The 12,771-nt window shown below is 45.9% G+C and overlaps 1 protein-coding gene across 1 annotated transcript; it reads right to left on the reverse strand.

Moving 5' to 3' along the window:
- Positions 1-353: 353 nt before the first annotated feature.
- On the reverse strand, positions 354-2,398 carry LOC123066982 (11S globulin seed storage protein 2-like). Its single transcript, XM_044489952.1, has 2 exons — positions 1,364-2,398; positions 354-704 (listed from the first exon to the last, which is right to left on the reverse strand). The coding sequence occupies exons 1-2, from the start codon at positions 2,317-2,319 to the stop codon at positions 554-556; spliced, it is 1,107 nt and encodes a 368-aa protein (XP_044345887.1). The 5' UTR covers positions 2,320-2,398; the 3' UTR covers positions 354-553.
- Positions 2,399-12,771: the final 10,373 nt, after the last annotated feature.

The following is a 12,771-nucleotide window of genomic DNA, read 5'->3' on the forward strand; positions in this document are numbered from 1 at the left end:
CATAATGTAAGATAGAAGTTTGAAGAGCATATCACTTTAATGATCTTCAGCTCCTCAACCTGCCTATGCAACTCCCCGTCGCTACTGCTTCTGGTGCTTTGCGGAAGCAGCAAAATGCGATGGTCTTCGACGACCCGTCCCTGCTTCTGGATGCTCTGCTGTGGCAAAACCGCATCTAACAGCGTTAATGTCTTCCCCTTTAACCCTGTTGTATTCTGCCTACTATATCGCCTGGCCAATTTTCAATGAAAATTCAGGCGACGATCCCACCCTCACACTACGACCATTAATATTTGAGGAAAAAAAGGAACACTGCATTGCAAAGATAAATAATTAAGTAGCGGCTAGAATAATGGATGGGAGGAGCTCCACTGAATATTAATAATTTCAAAAGAGTATCATGAATACTAATTGACCACGATCATACCAATCTCCTGGTTATAAATACATCTACGAATTCAATAGCTGCATTCCAATTTAACTATCCTCTCGATTCACGATCTAGAAACAAAAGCTAAGCTCCTAGCATGCCGGAGACGGATGTACTTCTCATCTAGTTGGGGGCGAAGAAGATCTCGGAGTCGAGCCTCTTGGAGCGGAACAGCTTCTCCATCTCCGGGGTGGTGTTGAATGCCGTCTCTAGCACTGCCGGCGAAATTGCCTTCCACACCGACGTCTTCCCTGCCAAGTGGCTAAAGATTGGGCTGCATTTGTTTGACAGAATAACACAACTTTAGTTAACCAGATTGATGAGAGTATAATGGAAATGTATGGGAAAGTAAAATGCAACATGCGGTGAGATTACAATAATTCTACAAACGTAATTTTGTATACCTCCGTTCAAATTATATGGACACTACACCCTATAGAAAGTATATATGACAGTAGGAGTTCAGTTTTAGTATTTGTTTCCCTATATCGCTATAGGCAACAAAACTACAATTCGAAAAGATACCTTGCAATGTTGAGAATATGGAATATCCAAAATTATTGAATAAAATTGAAAGCAATCTTGCTAAATTTCAGTCCACTGAGAAATTTACAATTTCAGTCCACTGAGAAATTTACAAAACTAAATTTGCATATGCATTCAGATCTTATACTATATGCATGTTTATATTCGTGACACCTAACATTAGATCCGTGCAAAATATACCGTGAAAATTGTGCTTTAGTGCTATTTTAGAAAGAGTGATATTTTGTAGAACTGAACCAAAATATAGCAAACAGAAATAATGCATCAGATCAGAGATACACATGCATGCTTGAAGAGTTTTAACTAGAAGCGAGTTTAGTCTAGGTCTAGATCCTGTGACTTGTACGTAGCAAGAGAAAGAGCATATGTATATCTTGTAGTACGTACTTGGGAGTGGTGATGATGGAGAACCACTCCATGCCGGTGTCGTCGGCGATCTTGGAGACGACGAAGAACCTTGGCACGATGAAGAGGCACCCTGCCTCCGCACGGGTCTCGAGCACGCGGGTGCCGTCGATGCCAACCACCTGGACGCGACCGCCGCCGCGCACGATGTAGGTGACCTGGTACGCCGAGTCGCACGAGAAGCCCGGCGAGCACATGGAGCGGCCGCCGATCCTCACCAGGTCGGCGCCCAGCCCGACCTCCTTCACCAGCGGCAGGTTGGCCGTGTTGAGCACCACAACGCAGCCGCCGCCCGGGATGTCCACATCCAGCGGCGCCTCAAGGCAGTTGAGCACCACGCCCTCCCGGTCCTCGGCGCGCGGCTCCGGCATCTTGTGCCCGGCGGCGATCTTCACGACGCCGGAGCCAGGCTGGGTGGAGACGATTTTGGCGGCAGCGTCCTGGTCGAGATCCCAGGCGCGCGCGACGAACTCGGTGGAGAAGCCGGTGAAGATGCCGGAGGCGCCGGTGAGCTGGAAGTTGGTGAAGCGGCCGGGGGTGTGGCCCTTAGAGGTGTCGCCGAGGAAGAGCACGACGAGCTCGGCGGAGGAGCCCTCGGCGTTGTGCCACCAGGTGACGGCGCCGAAGGGGAGCGCGAGGGCGTCGCCCTCCTTGACGGGGATGACCTTCTCCTTGGCCGCCTCCGGGAGGACGAGGCCGCAGGCGCCGGCGCCCTGGAGCACGTAGGAGACCTTGGCGGAGTCGGAGTAGCTGGGGAGGGCGAGGCCGCCGGCGGCGAGGTGCAGCTTGGCGGCGCCGATGGAGGCCGCGCCGAGCATGGGCAGGTCGGCGGGGGACCAGTCGTAGTAGGCGCCGCCGTCGCTGCCGTAGGCCTTGGCCGGCTTCTTGGGGGAAAGGTCCATGGACATGACCTCGGCGTTGGAGCTGCGCTGCACCATTGTTGCTGTGGAGACGATGAGATTGTGGTACGTGCGTGGGGGAGAAGGACGTGAATGAGATGCGATGGAGGAGGTGGAAGGGTGCGTATTTATAGGTGCGTCACCTGATGGTTGGATAATGATTAGCGATGGGAATAGTTCTTCTTGCGGAGAGATTAACGATCAGTTTGTTGGAGCTAACGACTCCAACTGATGAGGCCTGATTTGATCCCATCTTAGATCTTATCATCCCGTTGAATAGGAACTGAACGACTTCGCCATGATCGGATATGCATGCATGCAGGAACGGGTTTTGGATTTTCTTTCTTTTTTTCGGGGATTTAGGATTATCTACTGGAGTACTAGATTTCTTTTTGCTTTTCTTATAAATACTAGATTTTTATTTTGTTTTTTTAAGAAATACTAGAAATTTTTTTAGACACAGTTTTTTTTTTGAGAAGTAGGTTTCTGCATGTGCCCGCTTCACTATTCATGGGCCGAGCCTGGTAGTTGTGTTGTCTATATGGGCTTTGGGTTGCCAGCTGTTTAGACAAATACTAGCAAAGTGGACATATCTTTAAAAAAAGCCAAGTGCCCGTGCAATGCAACGGATCCAAAATAGACACATGTTCACAAACTTGATAAATATACACACACATCTACATATATTTTACCTGCCCTCAAAAAAAAATCAAGATACATTCTGCCTCTAAGAAACTTAGATATATTCTAGATCTTTTTATGACTATATATATTATAATTTTTATGTTAAAAAACAATATAAAAACCCTAACTTTTTCTATTACCTATTAATGTGTATTTTTTGTGAGGGCTATTAATGTGTGTCTAACTGTACTGTAATATTTTTGAATATTATGGGATTAGAGAAACTCACATGCTTTCTCATTCTATTTGCGAGGAGCTGGATGACAAGAAACTCCCGTGTCCAGTTTTGCAAGCGGACAACCTGTGAAACATATTTGTAACAATTCTAAGAAAAATATTAGTTTCTACTTAAAATTGCCACTTAACTTTTTTTTTTGCAGGGGAAAATTATCCCTTGACATTAAGCTTTACTTTTAATATACCTGTACTCATTATTTGCAACAATGAGTATGAATATGTATAAACTATTACTGATTGAGACACTCCTACATGCTACATGCGGTCATACTTCTTTCTCTCGCTTCGATGGGTTTTCCCCTGATGAAACTGTGTGCGATACATTAGTCACAAATGGTGTGGTAATAACACCGTCATCAATAATACGAACTGTTGCGACGCCAAATTCCACCTGTTCGGGCACTTGGGGGCTCCGACGGAAGGAAAAGTGGCACGTGGACCACCACTGTCATGCGAGAAATGTGTTTTCCCCGCCTAGATTCGACCCACACGTGGCAGAACGCCACTTCCCCCTTCGCTGCCATGCCGGTACCGGCGCCATCCCCCCTACTCACAACCGCTGCCCCGCCACTTGAAAGGCCATTCCCACGCCTGAAAGGCAGGGTTTCGCCGTGACAGCCTTCATCCCGCTCCTGGCCGAGCTTTCCAGGGCTCCGACCACGCAGGCGAGGATACTGACGGCTACCCGCCCACTACACCCGCTAGGTGTTCGACAATTTGTCTGTTTGGCGATGGACTCTGACGACGAGGAGCCGTTCGCGGCTCTGATGGAGGAGGAAGCCGAGGTCGACACCAACGACGAAGAGCACCTCATGATCCTCACCGCTCTGGCAAGCCTGTTCGCAAAGAATGCGAAGCCGCGGCGAGTTTGCTCGGCGCAGGGCGGCCGCAAGAGCAAGCAGAGGCATCAAATGGAGGGCTATTGCTTGCTCTACGCCGACTACTTCGCTGACGGTCCACTACACGACGAGAAAGTGCTCGGCGCTGTTATCGGGTGAGTCGGGAGCTCTTCCTCAAGATTGTGAATGTCATCCGGGAGTTCGACAGTTATTTCATTTGCAAGAAGGATTGTACCGGCACAGTTGGATTCTCCTCACTCCAGAAGTGCACGGCAATTATGAGGATGCTTGCATACGGATCTCCCGGTGATATACAGGATGACTATGGACGCATGGCCGAGTCCACCACCGTTGAGTGTTTGTACAAGTTCTGCAGGGCAGTGGTGGAAGTGTTTGGACCACAATACTTGCAATCACCCAATGCTGAAGGCACTGCTCGGATCCTAGCATAGAATGAAGCAAAAGGATTTCCTGGGATGCTTGAAAGCATCGACTGCATGCACTGGGCATGAAAAAATTGTTCATTTGCTTGGCAGGGGATGTACAAAGGCGCGAAAGGAGCTTGCAGTGTGGTACTTGAGGCAGTGGCTACACAGGACCTCTGGATTTATCACTCCTTCTTTGGTATGCCAGGAACTCACAATGACATCTGTTGGAAATATGCCCTAGAGGCAATAATAAAAGTATTATTATTATATTTCCTTGTTCATGATAATTGTCTTTTATTCATGCTATAACTGTATTATCCGGAAATCGTAATACACGTGTGAATACATAGACCACAATATGTCCCTAGTGAGCCTCTAGTTGACTAGCTCGTTGTGATCAACAGATAGTCATGGTTTCCTGGCTATGGACATTGGATGTCGTTGATAACGGGATCACATCATTAGGAGAATGATGTGATGGACAAGACCCAATCCTAAGCCTAGCACAAAGATCGTGTAGTTCGTATGCTAAAGCTTTTCTAAATGTCAAGTATCTTTTCCTTAGACCATGAGATTGTGCAACTCCCGGATACCGTAGGAATGCTTTGGGTGTACCAAATGTCACAACGTAACTGGGTGGCTATAAAGGTGCATTACAGGTATCTCCGAAAGTGTCTGTTGGGTTGGCATGAATCGAGACCGGGATTTGTCACTCCGTGTAAGCGGAGAGGTATCTCTGGGCCCACTCGGTAGGACATCATCATATGCGCAATGTGACCAAGGAGTTGATCACGGGATGATGTGTTACGGAACGAGTAAAGTGACTTGCTGGTAACGAGATTGAACAAGGTATTGGATACCGACGATCGAACCTCGGGCAAGTAAAATACCGCTAGACAAAGGGAATTGTATACGGGATCGATTGAGTCCTTGACATCGTGGTTCATCCGATGAGATCATCGTGGAACACGTGGGAGCCATCATGGGTATCCAGATCCCGCTGTTGGTTATTGACCGGAGAACGTCTCGGTCATGTCTACATGTCTCCCGAACCCGTAGGGTCTACACACTTAAGGTTCGATGACGCTAGGGTTATAAAGGAAGCTTGTATGTGGTAACCGAATGTTGTTCGGAGTCCCGGATGAGATCCCGGACGTCACGAGGAGTTCCGGAATGGTCCGGAGGTAAAGATTTATATATAGGAAGTCCTGTTTCGGCTATCGGGACAAGTTTCGGGGTCATCGGTATTGTACCGGGACCACCGGAAGGGTCCCGGGGGCCCACCGGGTGGGGCCACCTGCCCCGGGGGGGCCACATGGGCTGTAGGGGGTGCGCCTTGGCCTACATGGGCCAAGGGAACCAGCCCCAAGAGGCCCATGCGCCTAGGGAACCCTAGAGGGAAGAGTCCTCAAGGGGGAAGGCACCTCCGAGGTGCCTTGGGGAGGATGGACTCCTCCCCCCCCTCTTGGCCGCCGCACCAGATGCCATCTGGAGGTTGGCCGCCGCCCCTTGGGGTGGGAAACCCTAAAGGGGGCGCAGCCCTCCCCTTCCCCTATATATATGAGGCCTAGGGGCTGCCCATAACACGCGATTTGATCTCTCTTGGTGCAGCCCTGCCCCTCTCCCTCCTCCTCTTCTCCCATGGTGCTTGGCGAAGCCCTGCGGGATTGCCACGCTCCTCCACCACCACCATGCCGTTGTGCTGCTGCTGGATAGAGTCTTCCTCAACCTCTCCCTCTCTCCTTGCTGGATCAAGGCGTGGGAGACGTCACCGGGCTGTACGTGTGTTGAATGCGGAGGTGCCGTCCGTTCGGCACTTGATCATCGGTGATCTGAATCACGACGAGTACGACTCCATCAACCCCGTTCACTTGAACGCTTCCGCTTAGCGATCTACAAGGGTATGTAGATGCGTTCCTCTTTCTACTCGTTGCTGGTCTCTCCATAGATAGATCTTGGTGACGCGTAGGAAAATTTTGAATTTCTGCTACGTTCCCCAACAGTGGTATCATGAGCTAGGTCTATTGCGTAGATTCTTTGCACGAGTAGAACACAAAGTAGTTGTGGGCGTTAATGTTGTTCAATATGCTTACCGTTACTAGTCCAATCTTGTTTCGACGGTATTGTGGGATGAAGCGGCCCGGACCGACCTTACACGTACTCTTACGTGAGACAGGTTCCACCGATTGACATGCACTTGGTGCATAAGGTGGCTAGCGGGTGCCAGTCTCTCCCACTTTAGTCGGAACGGGTTCGATGAAAAGGGTCCTTATGAAGGGTAAATAGCAATTGGCATATCACGTTGTGGTATTGCGTAGGTAAGAAACGTTCTTGCTAGAAACCCATAGCAGCCACGTAAAACATGCAAACAACAATTAGAGGACGTCTAACTTGTTTTTGCAGGGTATGCTATGTGATGTGATATGACCAAAAGGATGTGATGAATGATATATGTGATGTATGAGATTGATCATGTTCTTGTAATAGGATTCACGACTTGCATGTCGATGAGTATGACAACCGGCAGGAGCCATAGGAGTTGTCTTTATTTTTTGTATGACCTGCGTGTCATTGAAGAACGCCATGTAACTTACTTTACTTTATTGCTAAACGCGTTAGCCATAGAAGTAGAAGTAGTCGTTGGCGTGACAACTTCATGAAGACACGATGATGGAGATCATGATGATGGAGATCATGGTGTCAAGCCGGTGACAAGATGATCATGGAGCCCCGAAGATGAAGATCAATGGAGCTATATGATATTGGCCATATCATGTCACAACTGTATAATTGCATGTGATGTTTATTATGTTTATGCATCTTGTTTACTTAGGACGACGGTAGTAAATAAGATGATCCCTTACAAAAATTTCAAGAAGTGTTCTCCCCTAACTGTGCACCGTTGCTACAGTTCGTCGCTTCTAAGCACCACGTGATGATCGGGTGTGATGGATTCTTACGTTCACATACAACGGGTGTAAGACAGTTTTACACAGCGAAAACACTTAGGGTTAACTTGACGAGCCTAGCATGTACAGACATGGCCTCGGAACACGGAGACCGAAAGGTCGAGCATGAGTCGTATAGTAGATACGATCAACATGAAGATGTTCACCGACGTTAACTAGTTCGTCTCACGTGATGATCGGACACGGCCTAGTTGACTCGGATCATGTAATCACTTAGATGACCAGAGGGATGTCTATCTAAGTGGGAGTTCATAAGATGAACTTAATTATCCTGAACATAGTCAAAAGACCTTTTGCAAATTATGTCGTAGTTCACGCTATAGTTCTACTATTTTAGTTATGTTCCTAGAGGAAATATAGTTGAAAGTTGATAGTAGCGATTATGCGATCAGTAGAAAGCTTATGTCCTTAATGCACTGCTCAGTGTGCTGAACCCCAAACGTCGTTTGTGGATGTTTCGAACATCGAACATACACATTTTGATAACTACGTGATAGTTCAGTTAAACGGTTTAGAGTTGAGGCACCAAAGATGTTTTCGAAACGTCGCGGAACATATGAGATGTTTCGAGGGCTAAAATTGGGATTTCAGGCTCGTGCCCACGTCAAGAGGTATAAGACCTCCAACGATTTTCTTAGCCTGCAAACTAAGGGAGAAAAGCTCAATCGTTGAGCTTGTGCTCAGATTGTCTGAGTGCAACAATCACTTGAATCCAGTGGGAGTTAATCTTCCAGATGAGATAGTGATGTTTCCCCAAAGTCATTGCCACCGAGCTGCTAGAGCTTCGTGATGAACTATAACATATCAGGGATAGATATGATGATCCTTGAGATATTCGTGATGTTTGACACCGCGAAAGTAGAAATCAAGAAGGAGCATCAATTGTTGATGGTTGGTGAAACCACTAGTTTTCAAGAAGGGCAAGGGAACAAAGGGATACTTCATGAAACGGCAATTCAGCTGCTGCTCTAGTGAAGAAACCCAAGGTTGAACCCAAACCCGAGACTAAGTGCTTCTATAATAAGGGGAACAACCACTGGAGCAGCATTACCCTAGATACTTGGTAGATGAGAAGGCTGGCAAGGTCGATAGAAGTATATTGGATATACATTATTTTAATGTGTACTTTACTAGTACTCCTAGTAGCACCAGGGTATTAAGATACCGGTTCAGTTGCTAAGTGTTAGTAACTCGAAATAAAAAGCTACGGAATAAAACGGAGACTAGCTAAAGGTGAGCTGACGATATGTGTTGGAAGTGTTTCCAAGGTTGATGTGATCAAACATCGCACGCTCCCTCTACCACCGAGATTGGTGTTTGCGTTGAGCATAGACATGATTGGATTATGTCTATCGCAATACGGTTATTCATTTAAGGAGAATAATGGTTACTCTATTTATTTGAATAATACCTTCGATGGTCTTGCACCTAAATAAATGGTTTATTGAATCTCGATCGTAGTGATACACATTTTCATGCCAAAAGATATAAGATAGTAATGATAGTACCACTTACTTATGGCACTGCTGTGTAAGTCATATTGGTATAAAACGCATGAAGAAGCTCCATGTTGATGGATCTTTGGACTCACTCGTTTTTGAAAAGTTTGAGACATGCGAACCATGCCTATTGGTGTATATGCATGAAGAAACTCCATGCAAATGGACCGTTCGGACTCACTTGATTTTGAATCACTTGAGATATGCAAATCATACCACATAGGCAAGATGACTGAAAAGCCTCGGTTTCAATAAGATGGAACAAGATAGCAACTTGTTGGAAGTAACACATTTTGATGTGTGCAGTCCAATAAGTGCTGAGGCATGCAGTAAATATCGTTATGTTCTTACTTCACAGATGATTCGAGTAGATGTTGAGTATATTTACTTGATGAAACACAAGTCTGAATTATTGAATGGTTCAAGTAATTTCAGAGTGAAGTAGCAGATCATTGTGACAAGAGGATAAAATGTCTATGATATGATCATAGAGATGAATATCTGAGTTACGAGTTTTGGCACACAATTAAGACATTGTGGAAATTGTTTCGCAATTAATACCGCCTGGAACATCATAATGTGATGGTGTGTCCGAACATCATAGTTGCACCCTATTGGATATGGTGCGTACCATGATGTCTCTTATCAAATTACCACTATCGTTCATGGGTTATGCATTAGAGACAACCACATTCACTTTAAATAGGGCACCACGTAATTCCGTTGAGATGACACCGTATGAATTATGGTTTAGAGAAACCTAAGTTGTCGTTTCTTAAAAGTTTGGGGCTGCGACGCTTATATGAAAAAGTTTCAGGTTGATAAGCTCGAACCCAATGCGGATAAAATGCATCTTCATAGGAAACCCAAAACAGTTGGGTATACCTCCTAATTCAGATCCGAAAGCAATATGGATTGTTTCTTGAATCGGGTCCTTTCTCGAGGAAAGGTTTCTCTCGAAAGAGTTGAGTGGGAGGATGGTGGAGACTTGATGAGGTTATTGAACCGTCTCTTCAACTAGTGTGTGGCAGGGCACAGGAAGTTGTTCCTGTGGCACCTACACCAATTGAAGTGGAAGCTTATGATATTGATCATGAAACTTCGGATCAAGTCACTACCAAACCTCGTAGGACGACAAGGACACGTACTACTTCAGAGTGGTAAGGTGATCCTGTCTTGAAGGTCATGTTGCTAGACAACAATGAACCTACGAGCTATGGAGAAGCGATGGTGGGCCCGAATTCCGACAAATGGTTAGAAGCCATGAAATCCGAGAGAGGATCCATGTATGAAAACAAAGTGTAGACTTTGGCAGAACGGCTCGATGGTCGTAGGGCTAATGAGTACAGATGGATTTCAAAAGGAAGACGGACAATGATGGTAAATGTCACCATTAAGAAAGCTCGACTTGTTGTTAAGATGTTTTCCGACAAGTTCAAGGAGTTGACTACGATGAGATTTTCTCACTTGTAGCGATGCTAAGAGTCTGTTGGAATTATATTAGCGATTACTGCATTATTTATGAAATCTTGCAGATAGGATGTCAAAACATTGTTTCCTCGACGATTTTAATGAGGAAAGGTTGTATGTGATACAACCGGAAGGTTTTGTCAATCCCGAAAGATGCTAATAAGTATGCAAAGCTCCAGCGATCCTTCTGAGGACTGGAGTGAGCATCTCGGAGTTGGAATGTATGCTTTGATGATGATCAAAGATTTTGGGTGTGTACAGAGTTTATGAGAAACTTGTATTTCCAAAGAAGTGAGTGGGAGCACTATATAATTTCTGATGAGTATATGTTGTTGACATATTGATGATCAGAGATGATGTAGAATTTCTAGAAAGCATATAGGGTTATTTTGAAAGTGTTTTTCAATGGAAAGCCTGGATTAAGCTACTTGAACATTGAGCATCAAGATCTATAAGGATAGATCAAAATGCTTAATAATACTTTCAAATGAGCACATACCTTGACATGATCTTGAAGGTGTTCAAGATGGACCAGTCAAAGAAGGAGTTCTTGCCTGAGTTGTAAGGTACGAAGTTAAGACTTAAAGCTCGACCACGGCAGAATAGAGAGAAAGGACGAAGGTCATCCCCTATGCTTAAGACGTAGGCTCTTCAGTATGCTATGCTGTGTACCGCACCTGAAGTGTGCCTTGCCATGAGTCAGTCAAGGGGTACAAGAGTGATCCATGAATGGATCACAGGACAGCGGTCAAAGTTATCCTTAGTAACTCGTGGACTAAGGAATTTTCTCGATTATGGAGGTGGTAAAAGAGTTCGTCGTAAAGGGTTACGTCGATGCAAGCTTGACACCTATCCGGATAGCTCTGAGTAGAGATACCGGATACATATAATGGAGCAACAATTTAGAATAGCTCCAAGTAGAACAGTTATTTGGAATAGCTCCAAATAGAGCGTGGTAGCTGCATCTACGAGATGACATAGAGATTTGTAAAACACACACGGATCTGAAAGGTTCAGACCCGTTGACTAAAACCTCTCTCACAAGCAACATGATCAAACTTAAAACTCATTGAGTATTAATCACATAGTGATGTGAACTAGACTACTGATTCTAGTAAACTCTTGGGTATTAGTCACATGGCGATGTGACCTGTGAGTGTTAATCACATGGCGATGTGAACTAGATTATTGACTCTAGTGCAAGTGGGAGACTGTTGGAAATATGCCCTAGAGGCAATAATAAAAGTATTATTATTATATTTCCTTGTTCATGATAATTGTCTTTTATTCATGCTATAACTGTATTATCCGGAAATCGTAATACACGTGTGAATACATAGACCACAATATGTCCCTAGTGAGCCTCTAGTTGACTAGCTCGTTGTGATCAACAGATAGTCATGGTTTCCTGGCTATGGACATTGGATGTCGTTGATAACGGGATCACATCATTAGGAGAATGATGTGATGGACAAGACCCAATCCTAAGCCTAGCACAAAGATCGTGTAGTTCGTATGCTAAAGCTTTTCTAAATGTCAAGTATCTTTTCCTTAGACCATGAGATTGTGCAACTCCCGGATACCGTAGGAATGCTTTGGGTGTACCAAACGTCACAACGTAACTGGGTGGCTATAAAGGTGCATTACAGGTATCTCCGAAAGTGTCTGTTGGGTTGGCACGAATCGAGACTGGGATTTGTCACTCCGTGTAAGCGGAGAGGTATCTCTGGGCCCACTCGGTAGGACATCATCATATGCGCAATGTGACCAAGGAGTTGATCACGGGATGATGTGTTACGGAACGAGTAAAGTGACTTGCCGGTAACGAGATTGAACAAGGTATTGGATACCGACGATCGAACCTCGGGCAAGTAAAATACCGCTAGACAAAGGGAATTGTATACGGGATCGATTGAGTCCTTGACATCGTGGTTCATCCGATGAGATCATCGTGGAACATGTGGGAGCCATCATGGGTATCCAGATCCCGCTGTTGGTTATTGACCGGAGAACGTCTCGGTCATGTCTACATGTCTCCCGAACCCGTAGGGTCTACACACTTAAGGTTCGATGACGCTAGGGTTATAAAGGAAGCTTGTATGTGGTAACCGAATGTTGTTCGGAGTCCCGGATGAGATCCCGGACATCACGAGGAGTTCCGGAATGGTCCGGAGGTAAAGATATATATATAGGAAGTCCTGTTTCGGCTATCGGGACAAGTTTCGGGGTCATCGGTATTGTACCGGGACCACCGGAAGGGTCCCGGGGGCCCACCGGGTGGGGCCACCTACCCCGGGGGGCCAGATGGGCTGTAGGGGGTGCGCCTTGGCCTACATGGGCCAAGGGCACCAGCCCCAAGAGGCCC

The sequence above is a fragment of the Triticum aestivum genome, chromosome 3B (assembly GCF_018294505.1).
Source record: "Triticum aestivum cultivar Chinese Spring chromosome 3B, IWGSC CS RefSeq v2.1, whole genome shotgun sequence".
Lineage (NCBI taxonomy): Eukaryota > Viridiplantae > Streptophyta > Magnoliopsida > Poales > Poaceae > Triticum > Triticum aestivum.